General features: G+C 39.6%; 1 protein-coding gene across 1 annotated transcript in view; it reads left to right on the top strand.

The window, feature by feature from the left end:
* The first annotated feature begins 872 nt into the window (after positions 1-872).
* Positions 873-25,795, top strand: part of TTC39A (tetratricopeptide repeat domain 39A) — a 49,789-nt gene continuing 24,866 nt past the window's right edge. Inside the window, exons 1-6 of the mRNA XM_072868407.1 lie at positions 873-1,030; positions 12,427-12,531; positions 20,120-20,251; positions 20,944-21,020; positions 21,534-21,601; positions 24,463-24,527. Of these exons, the coding sequence (XP_072724508.1) occupies positions 990-1,030; positions 12,427-12,531; positions 20,120-20,251; positions 20,944-21,020; positions 21,534-21,601; positions 24,463-24,527 (488 nt within the window). The 5' untranslated portion in view covers positions 873-989. The remainder of the gene's footprint in view (positions 1,031-12,426; positions 12,532-20,119; positions 20,252-20,943; positions 21,021-21,533; positions 21,602-24,462; positions 24,528-25,795) is intronic.

Genomic DNA, 25,795 nt, shown 5'->3' on the forward strand with positions numbered 1-25,795 from the left:
TAATAAATTCTTTCTTTTTTTAACCTTATACACCCCCTGTTCTCGTTAATGTGCCCATTGTTTCTTTACGTCAACCCTGTCTTTCTGTTTGTCCTGCCACTCCCTCTGCTGTGTATACCTTTGCCTTCTTTCCCTGTTCATTTCCTTCCACAAACTCCTTTCTTTTGTTGATCTCTTAACTGTTATCCTGGTAACCCTGAAGCTGTGTGATTGATACGATTATAATATATGGACAGCCACATTAAAACAATTTTTCAGTATTGCATATTTCAATTGGTTTAGCTTTTTTGACTCTGTACTTCAAATTATTTTGAATAATTTGTTCATAAACTGATAGATTTGAAGTGTAAGCACTGTTGCGTGTTACTCCTTTTGTGCAATTAACTGAGCGTTGTGTTTTGGGGTAGAGGGCTCCACCCAGGCAAACGCTTTCTTGGAAGCAGGCTAGTAGGGAGTGCGGGCTAATTTAAAACTCAGCTAAATATGAATTACGTTTTCCTCCTTTTTTTTTTTTCCAAGAAGAATTAATGACTCTAATTCCAGCACGCATGGTTTCCTCTCAGCTCTTCTTGGGGCCCTCCTGGGCTCACCGCAGGCCTCCCTTCCCTTCACTTAACAGCTGGCTGAAGCCCTTCATCCCGCACAGCAGAGGCCCCAGGTCCTGCACTGCTACCGACTGAAACGGCCACCTATCGCTGTGTGCCCAAATGCGGCCTTACCGTAGTAACCCAAGGGAGGCGGCCGGGGCAGCCCCCCGCGGCCGGCGGAGGGGCGGGCGCTGCCGCAGCCGCTCACCTGCGGGGGCGGCCCCTCCGCCCGGGCCCGGCCCTGCCCGAACATGCGCCGAGGCTCGCCGCTGCCGCCGCTTCACACCATGCGAGGTGGCTGCGGCAGCCGCCCGCGCCGGGGAACAGCAGCAACGCCAGCCCTCGGCTCCGGCCTCCCTTCCCACAGCTTCTGGAGCCGGGGACGCCCTTCGCGACGCCTCCATGGACTCCCGCGCGGCCAACAGCGGGAGCGGCGACGCCCGGTACGGGGCTGAGGCGGGGCGGGGGGGCCGTTACCTCAGGCCGCGAGGGGCAGCGGGCGTCTCTCCCGCCACAGGCAGCGCCTGCAGCCTCCGGGGGCGCGGCGGGGGCGTCCCCCGGGAGCAGCACTGCCTCGCCCGAGGCTTTGGGAACGCTCCGTCCTGGGTGGGAAAAGGGGGGCAGCGGCGGCGGGAACGCCCGTCCCGGTGCCGGCCGAAAACGAGGGTCTGGTCGCAGGAGGCGCCGGTGCCCCGGCGGAGGGGGGTGAGGGCGGCTCGTTTCCCGGATAAGCAGCCCGTCTCGGTCTGAAGCCTGTAAATCGAGTTTGGTACCTGTCCGAATTACTCCCGACTGGCTTGTGGGGAGTCGGTGCCTTTGTAGCTCCAGCCCGCCTCCTCTCCTCGCTGTGGTCTGGGGGCCGGCCCTGCCCCGACGCAGGCCGGGACCACCGGGCAGGTGCAGCCCAGCCCTTCGGTCCGCTTTTGCTACTGAAGCGCACACAACTTCGGGCAAACGGCTCTGTCCACCTGTGCGTCTGCGTACCGACCTGAACGCAGCGACTGAAGGGACAGAAACTGGTTTTTAGGCTTTCAGGGGCTTTTTTTTGTTGCTGGGACCAAAGCATTAGCTTAAGCTAATTACATACCTGTGCTGCAGTCCTTCAGTAGTTATATGTAAATTAACTTTGGTCTTCAAAGTGTTGTTTAAGAGTGGTGTCGTGTCTCTGAAGTCTGTGGGAGACCAAGTTTTTCCTTGAGCTCCTGTTTGCACAGCTTGCAACACACCTTGACGGTGAAACACTGGTGTTAATTGCTCTGTAACTCAATGCCTTCTTGTTCACCCTTATGAACAAGCTGCAGGTGGATAACTTTCCTTTCTCCTTTCCACGTGTGCACTCCCACTGCCCCTAAAATACATAAACTTCCATTGTGTGCATGTGAGGGAGTTGTTTCTTCAAAAGCTGAATCAGTGTGCAAATAACATTCTTCCCTGGTGATGACGGCATGTTAAATTTTAGACATGGCTGCGTTAAAGGCCTGTTTGTGGATTCCCTATTTGACATAAGACTTTTAAAATAATCTGCTTTATAATCTATGCAGGAGTATAAACTTTTACGAGTGCAGTTGTTTGAGAGGTCAGCAAACCATTTCTCTGCTTAGAAGAATGGTAAAGGGTCAGTTCGTGGCTCTTCATGAAGTGTGGGAAGTGGCGCTTTGCTCTGTCTTTGCCTGCATGCTTTTCCTATATCTTAAAGTTGAAAACAGCAAACATCAGCCCAAGATTTTAGTTCACCTGTAGAAACCACGATGGAAAACGTTTCCTGAATTTTAGATTATACAAGCTACATAACAGTGCTTAGTTTTTGGTGGCATCTATATTAACATTAGAGTTATTACAGAGAGTGGAGGTAGGTGGTCTGGTTTCACTTAAAGCAGTGAAGTCCCATAAGATTAAAAAATAGAGTCTGTTAGCCATGCTAATGATCCAAAATGACATGTGTATTAGTATTTGTAATAGCCTTATATAATTTTGTTGCCATGTTCTCTCTCGAGAACTCTTTAATGGACCAACAAATTTTATTTTTTTTTAATTTATTTTTTTTTTACTCTCTAGGGTGGGAAGATGGGCCATATGTTTGCAATAATGATTTTAAATGACGTCATTAAACACCTTCCAGGTCTTGTGTTTGCATTGATAATAGTAGCAGCAAAGGCTGAGAGATTGCGATTGTGGCTACATTGCACTTCAGAAGGTTTTGAACGTACAGAAGAATGTTTGCAAAAATGTTCAGAAGCAGGAAGGAGTTTGCTGAATTTTGCTAGATAGGGCAGGTTGTCCCAGAAGTCAGACTGTGTTACTGAAGCTGCGGAGGGCTTGGTGCTGGGCCTCGTCGCCTTTCTGTAGCTCCATCTGCTGGAACCAGCTGTCACATTCCAGTGTGACATTGCATTGCACCAGGATACAAAGTACTGCAGATATTTCGGTTACTGTACTACAAAATGTTGAAAACATATATATCAGGATTTTTGCTAATTTTTGGCAAAAATATTACTATTTCTTTATCGTATTTCACATTTTACTTAAAATGCTTCTTTAAAACCTTGATGAAGCTCCTAGGCAATGTTTTTGCAGGGCTGAGCTTGTGCTTTCTTAGGTTTCAGATACATTTTGGGAATAGATTGACAGTGTTAGCTCATAGTTGGAGGACACAATGGTCTAGTGGACTGGTTGGAACTAAAATGCCAGATTTTTTGCATAGGGGTGATGGAAAATGACCTCCTATTTTGCAGATTTTCAGCTTTTCTCTTCACTTTAATAATAAAACTTTCAGTCATCTTTTGTGGAAAAAACAACTATCAGAAAAGAGCCTGAATGTTGGGATGGTCATTCAGATATACTTGACTTAATGGCTTGAATCTCAAATGCAAATCAAATAGAATGTGATACTGAACTTGCATGTAATATTATCTTTCTTTCTCTTTGACTCTAACTAAAATTGTCATCCTGAACTGATGAAATCTTCTCACTACGTCTGCATCAAAGTTTTTAATTTTGACCAGTCCGTGTCTCCTGCCAGAAAGGGAAAAAAATGCCAGAAAGATCCCAGGCTGTTCTGATTCAGAGTTCAAAATCAGCCTTGCTTCTTTTGTTTGTTTTTTTTATCCTCATGTAGCTTACTTAGTTGTTTTTTGCACTCTGAAATGGAGAGAATAACAGCTGTCTGCTTCTTGAAGCCCTTGTGCCTAAGAATAACTCTTTAAAATGGCTTTAGTCTGAGTGCCAAAATACTGAGTGCCAAGAAGACTTGCTACTAGTACTTTTTTTCTGAGTATTGATTCAATAGGCAGGTTCAGAGAGTTATAAAGGTGTATTGAAGTGCTATGCTTGAATTTTTATTTAACTGGAGAGCAGGTGGTATTGTTATTGGTTGAGGTACTGTGAAGTATGCTTTGAAGATGACTTCTGAAATATGAAGTCAGTTTGTTGGAAGTTCTCAGGGAAACATAATCTGAAATTTCATGTGAAGCAATGATTGAAGGCAAAGCAACAATCCCCTATTTGTTAAAGTATTTTGTGTCATTCCTATATAGTTTTTTAATGAGAACCTAAAGTACTGTTCAGCAATGAAATTGAAACAAAAGCTTTTTTTTTTTAAGTTGCAATAAAACCTATTACAGAGTAATTTATTTTAAAAATGCTTTGCACAGATTTAATGCAAGAAAACCCCAAACCAAACAAAACCAAATACCAAACCAAGAAACATTTCAGCTCATATTAAGTACTGCAGGAAAATGCCTTTTGGGCCAAAATGTGTTTCATCCCTTCCATGTTCATCACCACACTGAAGTCTGAAAGAAGTGAAGTGTAAGTCAGTATAAAAGAGTACAAACCAGTCTTTACAAAACGCTGAAGTAAGATGCATCGGTAACTATTTTGTGACCTACCAGTCAGTCTTTATTATTGCTAGGTAATGGAAAATCCAACCAAAAGGGGAAATTGCATAACATCCCTCCCCGAATTCTCACTGAGTCTTATTTCAGAGATAATACAGACCTCTACCTTGATCTTGCAGTCCTTACAAAAACAAATCTCACAGATTTTGTCTGGCTTCTTACCATGAATGTGGCACACGTGATCTTGCGTTTTGCTTAATGCTTTTTTTTGTTTGTTTGCTGGGTACCTGAATGTGCTCAACACCATTGCAAGACAATGGTCTAGTGCAGCTCTTGTTGATTTCTCATTAGTTTTAATATGAACAGGATTAGACCTTTAAAAATTGAGAGTAACTATGTCACAAGTGTAGGTTGACCAGAGGCAGTAAAACTGAGAAGTTAGAGGACTTTGAGAAAAGAGCAAAAGGGTATTGTAAGGTTGTCTAAAGACCTTAAGACTTAAAAACCAAAAATGCATGATATGAATCACATCTGTCCTTCAAAGTGACAAAGATTGTAGAGCATTTGAATTGAAAATGAAAAGCTGTTAACACTTGCTAAGCATCAATACAGACTGATTTATGATGAAAATTTAATTGCAGAGTTCCTGTAAATTTCTTTAATGCTGGATATATTTGTTTTGCTGGATATATTTTGACCCTGTGTGAGCTAATTTTTTCTGTGTACATTCCAATAGGTTATTGTAGTTCCAGGTTGTTTGGGTTGATAATTTGTAATTTGCCATACTATACTGTATATTTTTGTTATGCTTTTTCATTCTCTTTGATGCAGGCAGTTCTACTAACTGGGAGTAATCACCCACAATGATACATTTAGCCCGCTGTGAGCAGTCATGGCAGTACAACACGGAAAGGGAACTGAAAAAATGACACCAATACTTTTTATTTGTCTGAACAAACCTGTCTTAATGAATTTATTGTGTTGTTTGCCTGTTCAAATACAGGATGAGAACTGTGAACATAATGCAACCTAGATCCTGGTTGGTGCCAGTTAAACAGTGGTGGAACCAAAGGCAGAACACAAGTCTACTGATTCCCTGGACTTTGTTGTGCTCACTTGACTGCTTTGCCACATCCCTGTGTTTTGTGAGCTTTCACTGAAACAGAAGGGCCAAAAGCTTGAGTAGCTTTTTAACAAAAGACCTGTGACATTGCTGAGGCATCAACAACTTGGTGGCTTCAGAGCTGAGTTAACCTCAAAAATAAACTGTCATACTTCATGTGTAACTTGAAATACTGATTAAGATCGTCTGAATTCCAGAATTTCATCACTGTTGTGCCTCTATACAGAATATTTGGAGAACATGAATACTGAAACATTTCCAATTGCTTTGTTGTTGTTAGAAGTAATGATGTTTCTGCAGCACCGAGGAGTCTTAGTCACAGGCCAGAAATGTGTTCAAGAACACAAAAAGATAAATGATGAGGTATTACTGGCTTCTTGGCACATAAAACAGGAAAGGATACGGTAGAATTAATTTTCTTGCATTAACTTATTTGCTTTTGAATTATGAAGAATTTTCTGTATTGTCTAAAAACCAAATAGTAACAAATTATTGTGAGAACTGCTTACTGGTTCTCCTTTTCATGGTAATGAGCGAGCTGTTCATCCGAGATTATTTCTGATCTCGTGTGGTTTTGGAAATATTTGCAAAAGAGAAGAATTCTTCCCAAGTGATGTGCTTGTTGTTTCCTTTGAATGTGGATTTTTTCAGTCTCAGGCTCACAACATTTGTAACGCAGTGTTGCTCAAAGCAGTCATCTATTTAGAAAAGTAGTAGTCATCAGTTTAGAAATGACCTGGCAAACTTGAAAAGGCTAAGGAAAGTAACCCCAGGTGTATACTGGTATGTCGTAACATCTCTGTGATTATCCAGCATTATGAGAACAGCAAGTGGTGTCGCGGCAAGAATTTCTATATTCAGTGGTGATATTTTTGAATATATGCAATGAGAAGGACACCTGGGTGTCAGCGACAGTACCTACCACACATGGTGGCCTGCATATCAGCAAGCCAGGCTGTGTTCATATGTTGGAGGTCTCTTAGATGTTTTTTTGTTAAGAACTGAAATGCAGACCTTTGAAATGTGCTTTGGGGCCCTCCTCACATCTGTGAATGGATTGAAGTGTTAGCACTGATGAAGCTTTGGTAGCCTGAGTGGCACAGTGTTTGCAGGGAGCAATATGGTTTTACTACTCGAAGCTTCCTCTTTTGGAAAAAAGGAAGGTGCTTAGGGCAAATGAGACTCATCTCTTTTCAGTTCAATTTCATACTCTATAAAGAGGTTGTTTAAGAATTCATTACTTTTTTCCTGACTACGTGGCTAGAAGCAACCCTCTCTAAATCTCTTTGTACAGATAGAGAGAATATAATGCTAATTGTTGTTCCCGTGTACGTAGTGAGCTTTCCACCGTCATAGTAGTAAGGTGTGCTGCCAAGTGTATGCGCTATTGGTGCAGGTAGCTTAAAACAGCTGCAAAAATATGTGTTGGTGCAACCCAGTCCTTTCTACCAGCGCTATGAGTGTTTGTGCTGCCTTTTAATAGCATAAGATTAGCATTATCATGCAAAAATTGAAACTGTATGTTACACAGGGAGCCCTTGATATAAAGGGAGTAAAGGAGGCCAAAACACCGTATTGTCCAAATTGTTAAATATAAAATAAAGTCAAGAGCAAATACTTCAAAATTACTTAACAGGAAACTTTAAAGCTGAATTTGTAACCCTTCAGATGAACAGCTATGTTCTCCTTGCCTCCGATGGGTGCCGAACAGTTTCTGTTGTGTTGCAGAAGAAATGTTTCAGTGGGACAGCAGGAGCAGAAACCAGCTGTGCAGTATAGGTAGAGCTATTGCAGCAGTCAAGCCAGAACCCAGGTTGGTATTCACTAGAGCAGGTTTGTTGAAGTTTCTGAATAAGATGAAAGTAGTGTCAGTCATTACTGAGCCCAGTTGCACTGGTGCTGTCAGGCCCCTGAGATAGAAGGTTCCTAGTATGATTACAGAGATTTTGCTGTGAAATTTCTTTGGAATGGGAATATAATCTTTCCATTAGATGCTTTTCTTTGATCTTGCATCTCACTTGCTTTACGCGTTTGGGACTAGTCTATATTTGGGAAAACACGGTGTGCTTCCACTTGTCCCTGCTCCCAGAGTCTCCTGTTAATGGAGCGAAGAGTCAACTAATGAATCACTAGCATTTGGTCTTCTCTGTGGTGGTTTCTCATCAAGTACTAGTTTAGCTCAATTGTGCTTGACTCTTTGTATTTTATTCTCTTCCTCCAAATTAAGTTACCTGTGCACACTACCTCAACTGACTGATGCAGATAATGTAGATTTGGCAGAGAAATGCATCCATATTTTAGGATATGACTGATTTAACTTGCTTTCAGTGTTTCACAATACTGAAGGAGCTCTTGAATTACTATTAAAAGCATTATTATAAAGGTGCAAACTTCAGACTTAGCTTTTTTTGCAAAGTTCTGATAATTACTGAGGTAAAATGAGTCAGTAGTTCATCATTTTGCAGAATACAAGGTTCAAGATCCTTTTTATAAATGAAATCCATAAAACCCAATGACGAATCATAAAGCATATGTGTCGCAAACTTATAGTAAGAAACCAGTCAATATCATGCACACAGTGAAATAAAATTTATGCAGAAATATGGTAACTCCCATGCTCAAAAAATCCTTCTCTCCCCCCCACTTTTGACCATGGAAAATATAATGATTCTTTACTTTTGAAAGTGCTTTACTTTTCATTAATATTCAGAAATTTAATTTTACTTAGTTCTGCTTATTTATTTTGTTCAATATTGCTGTTGGCATAAAAAGGATTTGATGTTTAAGTAAAAAGGGCATTGCCTAGCATGTCCCAAGTAACTGCACTTCTGACTAGAGACAGTGGGGATGCAGTGGAGTAAGGAGATCAGGTCTTACCTTAAGTCAGAGGATACACTGTAATTATGATTTGTGAAGCACCCCCAGTCATGGTCCCCGGGGCAGAGAATGATGATTTCATAAATAAACCACAAGGAGAACCATATGACTATCCTTGCAAGACCTGCCACCAAGAAGCAAAAAAGGAAAGAAGCTTCTAAAACCAAGGGGAAAATAGCCTAAATTTGGAAATATTTCAGATCTTAATTTTTTATATTTGTTTTCTTTAGTTAAAAGAAAATATTGATATATGTGAGGGAAGAGAGGTTGGATGCTGAAGGTTGTCTGAGCGTGTAATTGTTACTAGAGAAGTGATATGCAAATAAAAACCTGCCAACTCAAGTCTTGGAAGAACTTGGCAGAAACAGCCAGAGCCTTCACCATACAAAACTTGAAAGACCATTTGGAGAAATACAGTATCAATTAGAAATTGTATAAACAGCTAGTGAAACTGATGAGTGATCTTTTCAGAGTAGCTCATGATCCTGCCATAGAAGCACCCCAGTTAATTTTAAGTTGTAAGCAGTAGTTATTCCCAACTGGGGAAAAAAGAACCGGTAATGTCTTTTATCTCCTGCTGTGGCCGAGGTACATAGTGCTGTTAACGAACACGTAATGGAGTCATTAACGGGCATCCTGTGGATCTATTACAATAATTTTTATACCAAATGCAGCACAGGCTTTTCCTGTATAGGATGTCATAAAAATAGCAAGAGATTTAATCAGGTATGTTAATGCCTTCAGAGTATCTTCCTGAAATTATCCTTCGCTTGTTTATCATTTTTGGGTCTTCCTTCAGCAGTTGATGTCTTCAGTATTGGTACTGCTTTGTGTAATCTAACAAATAAGACCGGATATAGGAGAAAAGAAATGCATAATTTTTAACATTAGATGCTCTTGGAGAAACTAACTTAGCTAATTAAATCATAGCTGATTAACTTCTACAGTCCAGCTGTCATAATGAGAGAGATGACTGTTCTTGCTACTGGTAGTGGCCCTTCTAACATACAGGACCAGTACTGCTGACGTGCCAGCAAAGCAGTTTGGGAGCATACACTATTTTATTTTGTGCAAAATTGGCCAAATGACTTCACTCCACTGATTGAATTTTTTATGCCAACCCATGTCATTTTGCATGGCATTAAAGAGAGATTTTTACAAAGAACGTGTAAAGTCTCGCTACCTCCCAAATTTATAGGAACCAACAATAAGCAGTAGTTTGGCTGGTGGATTGAAGCCTGTTTTGCAGAGATTCCTTGTTGGGGAGAAGCACTTCCTCATCTGTTTTGCCTATCTGCTTCTCACATTTGCAGCAATTAATGCCTCAATTCTCCTGTATGTCGGCTGGCCTCATATGACTCTCCGTTCTGGTTCACAGGTTTCCGATGTGGTCCACTGCCACACGCAGTAATTTTTGTTGTTTCAGATCTGTAATTACAGGGATATTTGACTTCTGCCTAGTTTGTACTGAATGAAAGGGAGCTGATGCTGCCGCTGATTTCAGACAGGTCTGTAGATCAAAGATATGCTGGCAGCTGGCAGCACCTTCTACGTTGGTAGTAAGTATCCAGTGATATATGAACTTCATGTGTCATGGACTGGCTTCCAAATCGCTCATTTGTAGTATGTTGTACGTGAACTAGCGATGCTCGTAACTCTTCATCGTATCATCCATAATGACCAATCAGAGTACGGTATCGCAGGCAGGCAGATACTGCCCTACCCTGCGCTCGCAGTGTGACTGTCACTCAGAGCTGGTTAAGGGGCACCGAGTGCTGCTGCTGCTGCTAGATGTTCGTGCCTAAATGCTGAGTGGGCATACAAATGACTATGTCAGAAAACACAAGAGATTTAGCGGAAAGGTAAGTAGCAGCGCGCAGCGTTTTCCATTTGGCTTAGAGGAGGTTCTGATCTTGCTGTTGAAAGCAGGAGAGAATCTGCAGCCCACTGAAGCATGACTAATCAGTTTGCTAAAATGCTTAGCACTTTCTAGTTTAAAGTATTTCTTCCCTATTGTTAACAGCACCAAATGATGATTTGTAGCGTTTATGTAAGGTGTGTATTGTGTTCGGATCTTAAGCCCTTTACTTGGGAACTACATCAAATGTCAGGTTTCCTTGGAGCATGAGGGAAGTGTGCAACTCGTATGTTTGCTGCTGTATGCAACTTATATTTTTGCTGCTGCTGGGGGTGGCACTGTGTTAATAATTCTTATTCCAGAAAAGATGTCAAGTAATTAATACATCTTATTTGTGCTTTGAGCTTCAACAGTGGTTTTTTCTTTGTCACCTTTCTGTTTCAAAGGAATATTTTGGAAAGGTTTATTTGTATTGAATGGGGTAATTCTCTTGCATGACAAGAAAACAAACAAAAAACCCAGGTAAAATGTTACTGGTCTAAATATTTTAAAACAGATGATAATATGTTTTGTATAGTGTTAAATATGCTGTTTGGTTCAGGGACACAGGTTTAAAAAAAGCAGGTAAGAATTGTAATACATGTAAACAATAATTGGCAAAGTTTTAATTCTTACAGTAAGTAAGGCTCAGAATAGCTAGGTAGACATGATATTGCATATTGTATGAGACGGATGCCAAGACTTGGTTAATCAATGTTTGCAAAGCACTTGGGGAGTCTCTTGGGTGCAGAAGGATTTGTAATGTATCTGAAGTGTGATGGCAACAGCCGCTATGAACAGTGTCATATAATGTTTCTCTCAAATTTATAATCCTGTTTTTCATGTATATAATTATGCTTTTTTTTTCTTTACAGTCATTATTCTTACAAACAAAACCAAACCACTGCTGCAGTTGGTGGTTATTACTGATGCTATCTGTTTGTTCTGCGCTCCCCTGTCTTTTCCTTAAGATGATACCAGGACTTTGCTTTCTGTTTTTCCTTTCAGCAGGCTATGTGTTCTGCCGGTTTTAAGGAAGTAACATAGTTTCTAAGTCGCAAGACAGATCACATCAGTTAGAGCTGTTCAAAGTCAGGAACATGATGAGGATTTGTTTGTATTTTGTTGGGGAAGCTTTTTTGTACAGACTTGTATGCAACATATTAGTGCAGTATAGCTCTTTGATCATTAGATGCAGATGTTTCAACTCCCCTAACGCTGGCCAGGTTACCTTAACTTTGTTAGTGCAAAGCCTTTTTGTTTCTTCTGTGGATTTTTTTGTCCAGCAGTTCTGGTGGTGATGAACTTGGGCCAAACTTATTCAGCTGGTCTGTATTATCCTGTTGCCAGCAACCCAAAGACCAGCTGAGAACCCTTGTGACAGGTCAGGGTGACATCTGAATGTTGTAAAGGAGAAAAGTACAGCCAGAGTAAGCCACTGAGATAATCTTCTGACTTTGAGATGCAGCAGCAGTTTTTTTGTTTGAGTGCAGTAGCCCTTCTTAGGCACAGTGATGTTCCCAGGAGCATGTACAATGCGAAATTTTTACCCACCTGCAAGTCTGTAGTGGTCTACTGCTCAGGATCCATACTGAACATGAGCTGAACTAAAGCAGATGTTCCAGCAGCAGTCGATATAATAATCTGATGCAGTTTGGCAATGTCTCATCCTTAAAGTGACAACATTATCATAATGTCACTAGCCTGTAGTCTCTGTCAGCCTTACACACAGTCCAATGTGCATTTTCACCCAGTGCTTCTATGTTCCTGACACCTGAGCTTATCAAATTGCCACACTCCCACACGGTAAAGTCTGCATGTCCAGGCTCTTATTTACAGCACATGCAGTTTATCTTATTTTCAAAAAGTACAAAACTTGAATTGCTTTCCACATGTCACAGAGTAAGAGCACAGTTTAAAAAAAAAACAAAACCAAACACAAACATAATGGAAGACACTTTCATTTTTTGCAGTCACTGGAAATGGAATAGCAGATTATATGTGGGAATAAGGCTAGAACTGAAGATGTGGAGTTCAAGTGTAGCAGTAATGCACTGGTAGAAGGAGAACAGATGTGCTTGAGTTTATTCTGTCGTCTTCTGGCAGGTCACCTACATCAGACCTCAACATGGCATTGCATGAGTGTATGGCAGCTCTGGATTTATTTCTTAACAACAAGTTCTCAGATGCTTTGGCTTCTTTACAAGCAAAGTAAGTTGATTACTTTTACTAGTTTTCCTCTGTTTATTTTTCTTTGCTTCACCATCTCTCAGGAGAATTGACTAGACAGCTAGTTCTCTGTTAATAGTTGGTAAGACTGCATGGTTTTGGTTCAGAAGGGGGTGGTAAGTTAATGTGTTAAGTTTTGGGGAAGACAAAATAAATGCTTTACACTTGGGTGAGTAAATAACAAGATTGATCAAAGGTAAATACAAAAAGTACGGAATTGTTGTCCAAAGAAATAACCCCTCAGGTGTAGTACAGTATGTGAGATTCTTGCTCCTGGAAGAATAAAAACCATCTTCAGTCACTTTTTTTTTTTTTTCCTCCTTTCCCATATTATTCTGCATACTGTCAGAATTTGAGAATTTGTAGTTTTGTGTCCAAATGAGCAACATGACCATGAATTGCCAGGTTTGGGACACATTACTTTAGGTATGAATTCTTTTTTTGTTTGTTTTTTTAATAACCACTTGCAGAAACTTTCTCACAGCTTATTTTGCAATTCAGTGTTGTGGTCATGCACTCTGTTTCCTAATTACGTTGCAGCCCAGCATGTAATGAGTGGCCCAGCTGCAAGCAGTGAGGTCAGAAAATAGCTTCTAAAATTTGTTGTGTCTTTACAATGTCTGTGATTTTTTCATACCCTGTCCTGAAGTTACCTGTGCTCTTGGCTTATTGAAGTCTGTGGTTAATTCACAATTTTTCCCCCAGTTTGCTCCATTTATTTTTGAGCCATCAGCAAATCACATCATGCCTTCTTTCAGGCCACTGGGATATGAAACAAGTAAAATTAATAGGTAATGCAGTAGTGTATGTTTGATATGCATCAGGTGTAACTATAGTGAATACTCCATATCTGCTTTGCTGAGGTATCAGCCTCAGTCTTTGATGCCAGAATCTGTAGCTTAACCATGTAAGTACACTCTGTGAAAGACATTCATGATAAATTGTAGGCTCAGATGTATTGATAATACTGGTTTTATTCACAGCAGTGTTGTTTTGTGTTTATATATCATCAGAAGATATCATAAAAATGGTAGGAAGAATAAACTGTGTTTTCATTAAACTCTGACAGTAAAGCCCCTGTGCCCATCTGGAAATGCTTACTCAGTGCTTAGCATAAAATAGGGAGATATTTTATTGAAGGAGATTTCCAAAACACTGCAAAAGCTACTGAGGCTGTGGGGTGTTTTTTTCTGTAAATCCATTTTTCTTCTATTGCATATGGTTTTCATTCAGCTTTTGTTGGGCCCTACAGAATATATTTCATGATCTGATATTATGTTTTTGTACCTGACTGTATTCCACACTGCAAAACCATTTTGAAACTGATTTTTCATGTTAGCCTGTTGTTATGAGGAGGCCCTTATTCCTGTTGCCTTTGGCAGTGAGGGAAATACAGACTTAGGATCTTCGCAAGTGTAATGCAGAAACAGGATGCTAAGTTTCCCCACAGATGATATCCATTATGGACATACTCCATCTCTTTAGGGAATGACAAGAGCTGTAGAGTGGGCACATGTGGTAATACTGAGTATTTTCTTTAGGAGTCATCAGTTCCTCACTGTTGCCTTTTAGCGTGCTGAGATTTGAAATTGGTTTTCACAGTCCATAAACATACTATCTTTGTTTAAATAAATACTTTTCAGTTTTTACATGCTTGTAAAGAATTTCATATGATGGATTTTGCAGCTTTACCACTTATGTTGTAGGACATACTCTGCTCTGTATTACATTATTGCAGATTCACTAAATTACTCACATTTGGCTTCTACAATAAGTGTATTTTCAACTGATTTGTACCATGTGTAACTGAGAGCAGATTTGGCAATGTATGAGAGTTAAAATCGGAAGATCTTTCCTAGCAGCTTAAAAATAAATATCTGAGGATGGAGTCTAGACTTGTGTTGAGGTAAAGCTCTTTTTTTCCTGTTAGAAAAGCAAATCTATCATAAAGAAGAGATCTCGTTTCATAAAAAAATTAATCTGGCGGTTTTGCTTCTTGTTACATAACTTTTCTTGTTTCCTCAGCTACCTTTTAGGTTTTGGAGTCAGTTTTCTTTATTATCATTAACAATCATTGTACAATAGTGGGCTTCAATTATCTTGTGGTTTCTGCAGTAAGTTTAATTAAATTAATCTTTTATATGGGCTATTCACACTAAGTCTAAGAACTCTTAAGAAATTCCTTAAATTCAGTCACCAAACACAGCAGTGATTTTCAATATGTGACCTGTTAACTGTGACAATGAGTATCACTGAAACTGTTTAGTCACTGGAGTGGGGAAAAAAATCTCATCTTCCTGCTCAACCCGGAGATACATACAGTAAATCAATTAAAAGCTGACTAGATTTTAGCCCTCATGTACTTGCAAACAGATAATCATAAATTAAAGACTTGATTCTGGTGAGATGTCCCCTTTCCTTCCCCAAGGCAAATGTTTAATATTTTAATAATTATCCAGAAGGAAAGCATGACATAATCACCTGATAGTTTGCTGATGTTGAATCACCTGGGAGAATGGTAAATAATAAAGATAAATTCATGACACAGAGTAATCTGGATCATTGGATGAGCTGCAACACATCTGCGTTCCTGCTTGCAGCGTTATAAGAACAATATGAGAATGATTCATTCTGGGCAGTTAACTTTATTCTGAAAATAGTTTCCAAAAAGCACTTGGTGGTGTTTGGTGGAATGTTAATTCTAGAATGACTGTGTTTGAAAGGTAAGTTCAATCCTTTGATGTGGGAGTATCTCAGGTAGGTGTGAAGAGATTGTGTTACTGCTCTGCTAGTTACTCGTGAAACTCGTATTGGAATAGTGTAGTTTTGTGGTACCTATTTACTATCACTGGAATTTTTAATATAAACCCAATTTACAATATTAAATGTTATCTTGTATATTCTGATCTTTAAAAAGTTTAAAGAGGTTACTAAGGAATGGAAGCCTTTTATAATGTCTGTCTTCAGTGGTGTGGTGAAATGTTCTTGCCCTTGCAGAACAAAAGTAAACATGAGGTTGTTCAGTGGGGAGGAGGAGCTTTCTCTGGGAACTGATCTAACAAAGAAGGCGTGTGATTGTCAAACTGAGAGCAGTGAAAGAGTATAGAGAAGCACACGGAGGCAGAGTGAAGCTCTAGACAGTGTTTGGATAAAGATGGTGTACAGCTCTGCAGAAAGCTCGAGTTAGCTATTTATAGTAAAAGTCAAGAACATGAAGGTGGTCATTATTTCTAGGTTTTTAAAATCTTTTTATGCCTGGAGTCCAGAAGAACACAACTTTTGTAGTCTTTGTAAATAAATACATTGCTGCCAAAACCTGACTTAATTGTTGGTTTCACCTCCTAGGTGAAAGAACCTACTAGATTCCGAATTTTGGAGAATGGCTTAGATCAAAAAGGCTCAGGGGTACTCTTGTTGAACCACAGCTTTTTGGCTTAGACCAGACTTAGATCATTCCAGCGGCTTGTGGTACCAGGGAACCAGGCTGTGGCTGATTAGAATGGTCCTTCCTAGTTGTAAACTTAATGCTAGTGGGGAGTTTTCATAGGAAATAGGTTTTTATTGGAAAATGCCAATTCATCAAAACAGAGTTTCTACAGAAGCCCACGCAGTAAGTCTAGCAGGTTGTTTGGACATTGGGTGGAACTTCTGATCAAAGATGAGGAAAGCCTTCAGGCCCCGTGTGACCGCATTCTCCTGATGCAGTTTCAATTTGGGCCTCGATCTCTCACTCTTGGGTACCTGGATGAACGGACTGTTGACTGGTCTGTGGAGGGTCTTTCTCACTCTGCTGTTGGATGTTTCACTTGTTAGAAGCATCTTGATGCTAAATCAGGGCATGGACTTGAACCTGGGGTTTCTGTAACCTGGTGATGCATGTCCTGCCTGCGGGATTATTGTAAAAGGATCCACAAAAAGATTTTGGGCACTGTGTTTTTCACAGAAAATACTAGCCCCTGGGTTAATTCAGAGGTCAAAACAAGCCAAGGTTTTTGATTTTCATACTTCAGCTGGAGGGGAAAGCTGTCACTGTCCTCACTTAGGTACTTGTTTTCAAGCAGAAATAAAAGTGTTCTCCAACAGCTCTCAAGAAAGGGCAGTGCTACAAGGTGATAATGATTGCACCATAGTTGGAGAACAGGCATGTGGCATAGCTCCATAAGTGCCTGAAGATATTACTTATAATCCTCTTATTCAGCCATGTGATATGAGCTACTGGGATAAGTCATTAATCAGAATATTAGTTGTATTTATATCATAAAGGCTTGTTAACTCCCAACAATGTCCTGGGGAAAGTGCTGCTGAGGAATCAAAAGAAGAAAAAAAAAAAAAGCTATCAAGTTTCATTCTGTATCCATCCATATAAAATGCAAGCCTTAAAACTTCTGGCAATATGCCAGGGTGTAACTGGCAAATTTAATTGCATGGTTAGTATAAACAGCATAGATAACTGTTACATTTGGTTGCATTTCTACCCACCTCCCAGCCCCTGAAAAAAAAAGAGTAAATTTGAGTGTTGATAAATTCCAGTTGACTAATGATAAACATTAATTATTATCTCCTTTAAATATTAGAAGCAAAATAGATGAAACCATTGTTTAGGGCAGGAGTGATTTTGGTATCAGAAGCAAATTACTGGAGAGGGAAATCCCTCTTCATCATGTATATGTGGAAAGTATCAATTTTCCTCTTACTGCAGTGAATTTAATATTTGTCTGCTTTGATTTTTGAAAGCAAATTTCTAAAATTTTGGAAGGAGACTCTTTTTAGTGCCTTCCCTGTGCTTTGAATTTGAATCTTTGGAAGGGTTTTATTTTAATAAATAGGAGATGAAGTGTGTTTCTCTGCGCCCACTGAGGCTGATGAGTAATCAAATGAACAGGAACACTTCATCAGGCTGGCATTTTATAGTAAGTTCATTTTTTTTCTACTTTGCATTATCAGTCTACTGAAAGAATCACGATGCAGGAGGCCAAGACAGAACTGTCCTGACTCTACTGGATTTTAAACTAATTTCTCCACTATCTGTCTGTTCTTCTTACTCATGTTGGAGCTGAGATGCAAGTTAGCATAGTCTGGGGCTCATAGTACTTACGGCAGTAGGGGATTTCCCAAAATGGTTTTTATGCTAGATTGGTTTAGAGGTTGGTTAGAGCAGCTTGTTAGGTAACCTGTGGACATGATGAGGGCAACTAGGAATTAAGGACAGCCACAAAACACAGACTGCAGTGGGGTTTAAAGATGTACACTGCAAATTTCTTCAGGACAGCCACCCTGCTTTGTGCTGTGTATATTGGAAAAACTAACCCTTTGTTTTCATAATGAAGGTTGGCAAGGGAAGCAGCAGATATCTGTGTAATGCTATCTGTGCCAGCACTAGGTATTATTTTAATCCCTAGTTCTCAAAAACTATATATACAAAGAAAGTTAGGATCATATCATCACTTGGGTTTTTCTTTGGTGACTTTATTGCATAATGTAATTGAGAGGGGGTTACTTTAGATGTAGAGAAGGTTATTCTTGGCCTCTGGAAAACACTAACCAAACATCAGGGACTCCTGAGGATACTTAAGGGTGTTTTACTCCATTGAGCAAAAGAATTAATGCATAATAATGTATGAATTGTTAGAAAAGTTAAAGGGACCGAAGTCACCACAGTGAGTTATTAGATCATTGATTAATGTAGGATTGTCTTAAGTTATCCTTAAAATCGTCTTTCAATTCAATCCAAGTATCAAAACCTGGGGAGGTAAGTGTATTTCCAGGGGAGAAATTAAATGGATTGAGGTGTCTTTAAAGTTTAGCTTTTTCCCTTAAAACAAAACCACTGAATTGGAGTGGTTGAGGTTGGAAGGGACCTCTGGAGGTCACCTGCTCAAGCAGGGCCACCTAGACATGGTTGCCCAGGACCGTGTCCAGATGGCCTTTGAATATCTCCAAGGATACAGACTTTACAAGCTCTCTGGACAACCTGTAACAGTGCTTGGTCACCCTGATAGTAAAAAAGTGTTTCCTGATGTTCACACAGAGCCTCCCATGTTTCAGTTTGTGCCCAATGCCTCTGGTCTTGTCACTAGGCACCAATGAAAAGAGCCTGGCTCTGTCCTCTTGGCACCCTCCCTTCAGGTATTTCTATATGTTATAGGAACCCCCTGAGCTTTCTCTTCTCCAGGCAGAACAGTCCCAGCTCTCTCAGCCTTTCCTCATAGCAGAGATGTTCCAGTCCCTTAATCGTCCTCATCGCCCTTCATTGGACTTTCTTGAGTATGTCCATGTACTGAGGAGCCCAGAGCTGGGCACAGTACTCCAGGTGTGGCCTCACCAGTGCTGAGCAGAGGGGAAGGATCACCTCCCTCCACCTGCTCGCAACAGCACTCCTAATGCAGTCCAAGAAACCATTAGCCCTATTTGCGGCAAGGGCACGTTGCTGGCACACCACTTTCTCCTTGACAGAAAAAGAAAATGAAGTGGCTCATTTTGAGAAACAAACACCCGAAGTACACATATTGAGAATAGGTGTACTGAGGGTGGAGATTTTGTTGAAAGGATATCCTTGTTTGACTGCAAGTATTTTTGAATATTCCCTGCCATATAGAACTATCCAATCCATTCTAAAAGTGTAAGCAATTGAAATAGCAGTCGTTGTTCTTTAGCAGTATTTCTCTAAGTCATGCTATTTGTCAAGGGTGGACTAGGAAGGTCTACAGAGAATTTCTGTGGTAGGAATTCATCTGAGCTTGCCCTTCAACGTATTTCCCAAGTCATCTTTATTGGACCTCTAGGCCTGAAGATATTTTGATTCATTTGCAGAGGATTATACCATACATAGGTACTGGCTGAATGCTGTAAATGTGTACAATATATAAACCCTTCTTCCTGCCAGAGGAAAGATGCTGGCAATGGCTGCAGGTAGGAGTTAATTGTTTTGCTTGCACTAATGCCAAAGTTTTTGGCTTTCTGCAAAAGAGGCACCATCTGAAATCCCACAGAAGAATATTTAAGTTTAACAAATTGTGGTGGAAGTTGGCAGAAAGGGAGAGGAGGAAAAAGCTGTAATGTTTGGTGTAGACTGGAACACTTCTGGTGGGAAGATCTGTTTGAAGAAGATTCTACTTTGGCTATGGTTATAGTATTGTGTTACTTATCTCCTTGAGTCTGTCCTGAGTAACTGTCCCAAAATACAAGAAGAATATCTAGATTTGTGTCATGTGTTGTAGTGTTCATTAGATACTCCATTAAAAAACCCCATGATTCTATGGTCTCTGAATGGTTAGCCATGTGGTTAATTCCTGTGCTTTGTTATGTATGTTAAATACCTACCCTTGGCTCAGAATTGGAACATCTTAGCACAGTTATTGAAACTGGAGCTGTAGACATGATTTCCTGTACAAATCTCAATGTATTAGTGCATTTCTTGATTATTTTGCGTATCCTTTGTGTTTTATTTCTAGTTTATTTAGACCTAGTTCCCATCAGACTGATGAGTTTCTGGAATTGGATTTGTATTTGTTTTTTAAAAGTAATAACATAATCAAATCAGCTGTGCTTTGCATTTTGTGTTTTCTTGCAGAACTAAAGATAGTATGTATCATGCACTGACTTATGCCACCATATTGGAAATGCAAGCTATGATGACATTTGATCCTCAGGACATACTGAATGCAGGAAACACAATGAAGGAAGCTCAAGCCACCTGTCAAAAGTAAGTGTGGAGCAATTCAGTCAATAAATAGTCCCTTCATGGGAAAGTTTTGAAAGACGTGCAGGTTAAAATACGACATGTAATTTCATAGAAATCATAGGAAAAATGAGGTTGGAAGGGACATCAGGAGGTCATCTAGTCCATCCTCCTGTTCAAAGGAGGGTCAGTTATGAGGTCAGGCCACATAACTTAGGGTTTTCTAGCCGTCTAGTCTTGAAAACGTCAGTTTACTGCAATATCTGATTTTTCTTGTCAATTAGATTTTTGTCCTATCTGTAGCCCCAGTTCTGCATTGTCTGTAAGTTATTTACCATTTACAGACACTGCAGAACCTTCCCATTTGCTGATGGTTGTACTGTAGGTAGCTGTCTTTGAGTCAACTGTGCTCCTGCTTCTGTACATAGATGTGCATGTGCACACATGCACACACACAAAATAAATCAAAAAGCCCCCTTATCCCCTTCCTTCATCAAGACAGATTTCCACAAATGAAGGGTAAAGGACAGATCCCAGGAGGACCATGTTGACTAACTTCCATGTGGAATATGCTGAAGTTTGTATATGTGGCAAGATGACAGAGGGTTGGTGAGCACTGGAGGTATGTTAGTGACTGTATGGGTGGCCAGCTAAAAGATACTGTTCTCTGTTGCTGATGCTTCATGTTCAGAATGACCAAACTGACTTTTCTGCAGATTTAGGAAGAAATCAACAGTAGCTGATTCTATCAACAACCTTGTGCATAGACAAAGCCTTGAGCACTTTACTGAAGGTAACATTATCTCTAAATGCATAATGTTTTCATCTTTTTTTTGCTGCAATTTGAATTCTGTAGAATTGTTCACCCAACGTGTTTTTGCAGATTGTGAGTTCACTGACAAAATCTCTGATTTGGCCTTTCCAAAATTGCTGGATCAGTGTTTTGGCAATTGCTGTGTCACCATGTCCAAAATCACTAACTTTTTTTGTTGGTTGCTGACTCAGCATTTCCAAAAATTGCTGGGTAAAGAAATACCTAGAAAGAAGTAGGGAAATGCCTAGAAAGATTCTAGGTCCAGGAATCCCTGGAAAGCACCAGAGAAATTTCTGCAGAGTTTCTGTAACTGTGTGTCATTACTGTTTGGAATTACTTCAGTAGTCTAGAACTGAAACACTACAGCAAATTTGGAAAAGATTTTTCTCAATTTGAGCTTTGTGATCTTATTCCTATATTAATGGGCTAAGTGTTTTTTAATTACTTTTTGTCTGGTTGATTTGTTTTCTTCCCCCCTCCGTGTGACACTAGAGGAAATCCATGCAGAAATTTGCTATGCTGAATGTTTACTTCAGAGAGCAGCACTCACATTCCTCCAGGTATGGATTCCTGCGTGGCTCTTTGGGAGAAAAAAAGTACACACCATACAGGTTTCTTTTCTTAAAATTAATGAAATGGTAGAAGATGCTAGTTTGACCTAATAGTGTAAGACTCTTTCATCTGGATTAAATCTGGATTTTTGTCTGGACTATCTGCTGATGAGAGAGTAGAATGTTTTGTTGTCCTTCATGATTATCTAAAAATGCTTATCTCGATACACATAGCACTGAGTCCCCTGTGATGCCCTTCTCCAGTCCCTTTTGGATGTCTGAAATGTAACTGCAGTAAGCACCGATTTTCAAATACTGTGTGTTGGGATATCAGATTGGAAAAAAAAGAGATGGTCATTGAAGCTGTGCTATGCTGGAATGCAAGCGAGATTTTTGTTTTAGTCAGGCTGGTGTTTGCTTTCCCAAGACTGCTTTCTCACTTGTTTGTTCTTGAACAGCTATTATGGTCTGCATAGCTATTAGGTTCCACACATGCTTTTTGCTAAACAGTGCTGCCTGTCTTTAAAAGAAGGGGAGCTCTCCCTTTTCTTTGAATTTTACCTGTCTGTACTAATGAAGCTTGATTTGTTTGATGGATCAACATTAGCAATACTTACTTGGGCTCCAGCTTGCAATTTAAATTGTTAATCATAGTTGAAATAACTGGTTTTTCTTCTTGATTTGGCTGTACTTGCTGTATGACAGTGGGCCTCTTCATCTATGCAGAGGAGATAATAAAAGTCACATACACAAAGGGCTTCTGCTTGTTGGCTCAAAGATGCTGATAGAGAATGAAATGCAGGTGGTGATTTTATAGTGTTTGGGAGTTGCCAGATGGGCTCTGATTTATGTTGCTTATGATAGTTTATGAACTGTGTAACCTTTTTCAGCAATCTGCTATGCCCCTCTGCTAGAAACTATTGCTTCATGGCAAAACTAGTAGTCAGAGTAGCTTCTTCTGAAGGTTTTTAGAGTGCTGATGATGGTGACTTCTTTATGGTAAGATGATGGACTTCAAAATGGCCAAGGTGTAGGTACCTATTTCCATATTCCTTTGGGATTCTTTGGGATGAGTAGCCTCTAGCACTGGGGACAGTTTGGGTGATATCTGAAGGTATGGAAGCAAGGCTTTTCAGAACTTCTCCATTGTGCCTGTAAGAAAGGAATGTTTTAATGTAGTGTCTCTTGGTTTTAAGCACTATTTTCACAGGTATCTGTTTTTAAAAATGTTTATAGATACATGAGAGATTTAAGAGTAAGAAAATAATTTCTTCTCCTCTTCTGCATAAAGAGTGTCTATTTGCTTCCTGTTCTATTCTGTGTTTAATTTTTCATGAACACATGAACTGGTTTTAAAAATTAAACAAAGGCACTTGGTTCCAACAGCTATTGAAGTGGGTTAGTTTTGATGCTTAATTTGATGCAGGATTTTTCAAGGGCTGGACTATTCGCACGCTTGTTATCTCTGTTGTTGGTATAATGAGTATTCTGAATTTAAACATTTTAAAACCATCTTCTTTCCTCTTTCCATTTTCCATTCAAAGGAAAATATAACTGAACCTTTACATATGGCTATGTATGCTGTACACACACACACCACCCCCCCCCAGTTGCTAATTAAAAACTGAGTTTTTCTACAGAACAAAGAAAAACAGGATCACATTTTTCTGTGGTTATTTCATTTGCATGTGATTGGGATTCAAGTCTCTGGGGATATATTATCAGAAATTATATGTTCATTTATGTTGCATAGTTTCTGTCCTCAATTATCACTCTTGATAATGTTGCTTAAGGATGACTGTAAAGGACACAGGCTAGTGGTGGTGTTGCAGGCTGCAGGAGTAAGCCGCTGTCCTTCAGTTCAGGCCATTAGGCTTCCTGTACTAGTTCACAGAAAGCAAAGTCTGGAAGAAGTTGAACTGTAACTTTGGTTGGATTGAGTTATCTTCCTGACTTACAGGAGGATGGAAAGCTCTTTGAGGCAGGTTCTGTCTCTTTATTTACATATTGATGAGCACAATTGGGCCCTGTTTCCTTAACAATAACAGTAAAACAACCAAATGTTCATTTGATCTATGCTATTTTCTCCATGATGCTTCATACAGCCTCTTAAAATACCATCAAAGAAAAATCATCTGCTAAAACACATGTAGTCTTCCCATCCCAAAGTAATAGCAGATATTAAAACAAACCAGAATGACAGATTATATTCAATGACTGAGGCAAGAAACTGCCACCAGAAAGTTATGAGACTAAAGAGTTCTCTCTTTGGGATACAACTGTAAACTAATGGGCCCCAGATACACTTTGCTAAGTTCTCAGTTCATTATAGCTTGTAATGTAATGTGTTACCATACTAGTATGGATCTCATAGATACTTGAATATTCAGACCAGAAAGAGCATATCCTGTATAACTTTGCTTACTCTGCTTCCTTTTTAGGATGTGAAACTATATTCTGTAGACTCCTGAGGACAGGCAGTTGTTTGTATCTGGTGCTGAGCCAGGAAACGTTAATTTGTGCTGAAGGACAAATGAGAGAGAGTTGTTTTTTGGAACAGCCACAAATGCATGGACCTTAGGTGCCATTCATTAGCTTAGTCACTATGTTCATTAATGCAAATTGAGATGGTCCAAAGGTCACAGGGGCTAAACTAATCACAGAAAGCATCAAAATAAAGTGTGTATGTCTGAACACAGTGAAAATATTTTAATATAGAAAGGAAATCCTAAATCCATGTATTGTTTCTCAGAGACCTATATTGTCTGTGTCACAACGGTTATGTTCAAGGCATGTGTTCATCTCAAGAAGACAAAAGCTCTTTGTAATGCTTACAAATTCATATTGCTAATGTGTTTCCTTTCTAACAGGATGAGAATATGGTTAGCTTCATAAAAGGAGGCATCAAAGTCCGAAACAGTTACCAAACATACAGGTGGGTCAGAGTGACAATGTGATTAAACGTACTCTTTCAGTAAAAAGTGCTGCTGGTCAAATTGTCCAATTCACAAATTAATTACTGTTGTATTTATTGCAGCATTTATTATGGGGCTCCTGTCTATAGCCTTTCTCAGCCCACACAAATTCCTCCTTTGCATAACAAAGGACATTGATATGGTTGATTTGGATTGTAAAGATAGTGGATCCTAACCCTGTTAAGTCCCAAGGCTTGCCCACTTCAAATACTGTATCCTTGAAATTATGTCAAAAAATAACTGTTCTAAATGATGTAGTGCTCATTGTGTCTGCGTAGCACAATTTGGAGGTCTCGCAGTCATTAGGCATATGAAATGATGTTTCTTTATAGTTCTAGCTGCAGCTTTCTGAAACAGTCAAAACCAGTAGCTGAAGCACAAGTAATTCCATAATAAATGCATGAAACTAAAGCAAAATTAAAAGACAGTAAACTGAAGAGCTTGCAATGGAAAGTATAAATGGCTTCAAAAAAAGATTAAACAAATTTACAGGAAATAGGTTTATAGGGGCTAGTTAGCATAGTAGAACAGATGCAGTCTCTCCGTGTCATGAAGTCCCCGAACAGTCAGTTCCTAGAGGATGCTTTTCCAAGCATATGCCACTGTCTGAATGAATTATTTGCTTAGCTGGACTTTTAGTCTGGTTAACTGTGGCAGTTGTTCTACTCTGAAGAGAAGATGCACGCTATTGAAAATGATAAGCAGGGTTGCTTATCTGAACTCACAATATTCCCATTACTTAGTGTCTATAAGCCAAAAACATCTGCTTAAGCAGATTTCTTTTCATCCAGAAAGTTATGGAGAGCTACTTTCAACATGTGCAAAAGGTTTTGAAGTGCAGCAGTAAATTATAAAAATTACATTAAAATGTACACCATGGGAAGCATACTCAGTTGTGCCTCAAGAAATTAAGATCCTCTCTAGTATATGTAAAAACAGTGTTGTCAATCTAGTAGCTCTTAGGTGGTCTTCTTCAAAAGAATGCTAATAACAACTTGCATATTACTAAAGTATGTATTTTAACAAGGGGAAGGTTTGTATGTGAGATTGGCAGTTACGATTTTTGTACTGTACCTTTGATGTGGGAAGAAATAATTGTTTGCAGTTTTGGTGAGAGCATGGTGCAACAGGTTACAGAGAAAACAATAAAATATGGAAATGAGACTTTATTCGCTTTGATTGATCAATATTTTTTACAACATAGTTTCTGATATAAAAAGCCATTTTT

Source organism: Ciconia boyciana, chromosome 7 (assembly GCF_034638445.1).
Source record: "Ciconia boyciana chromosome 7, ASM3463844v1, whole genome shotgun sequence".
Taxonomy (NCBI): domain Eukaryota; kingdom Metazoa; phylum Chordata; class Aves; order Ciconiiformes; family Ciconiidae; genus Ciconia; species Ciconia boyciana.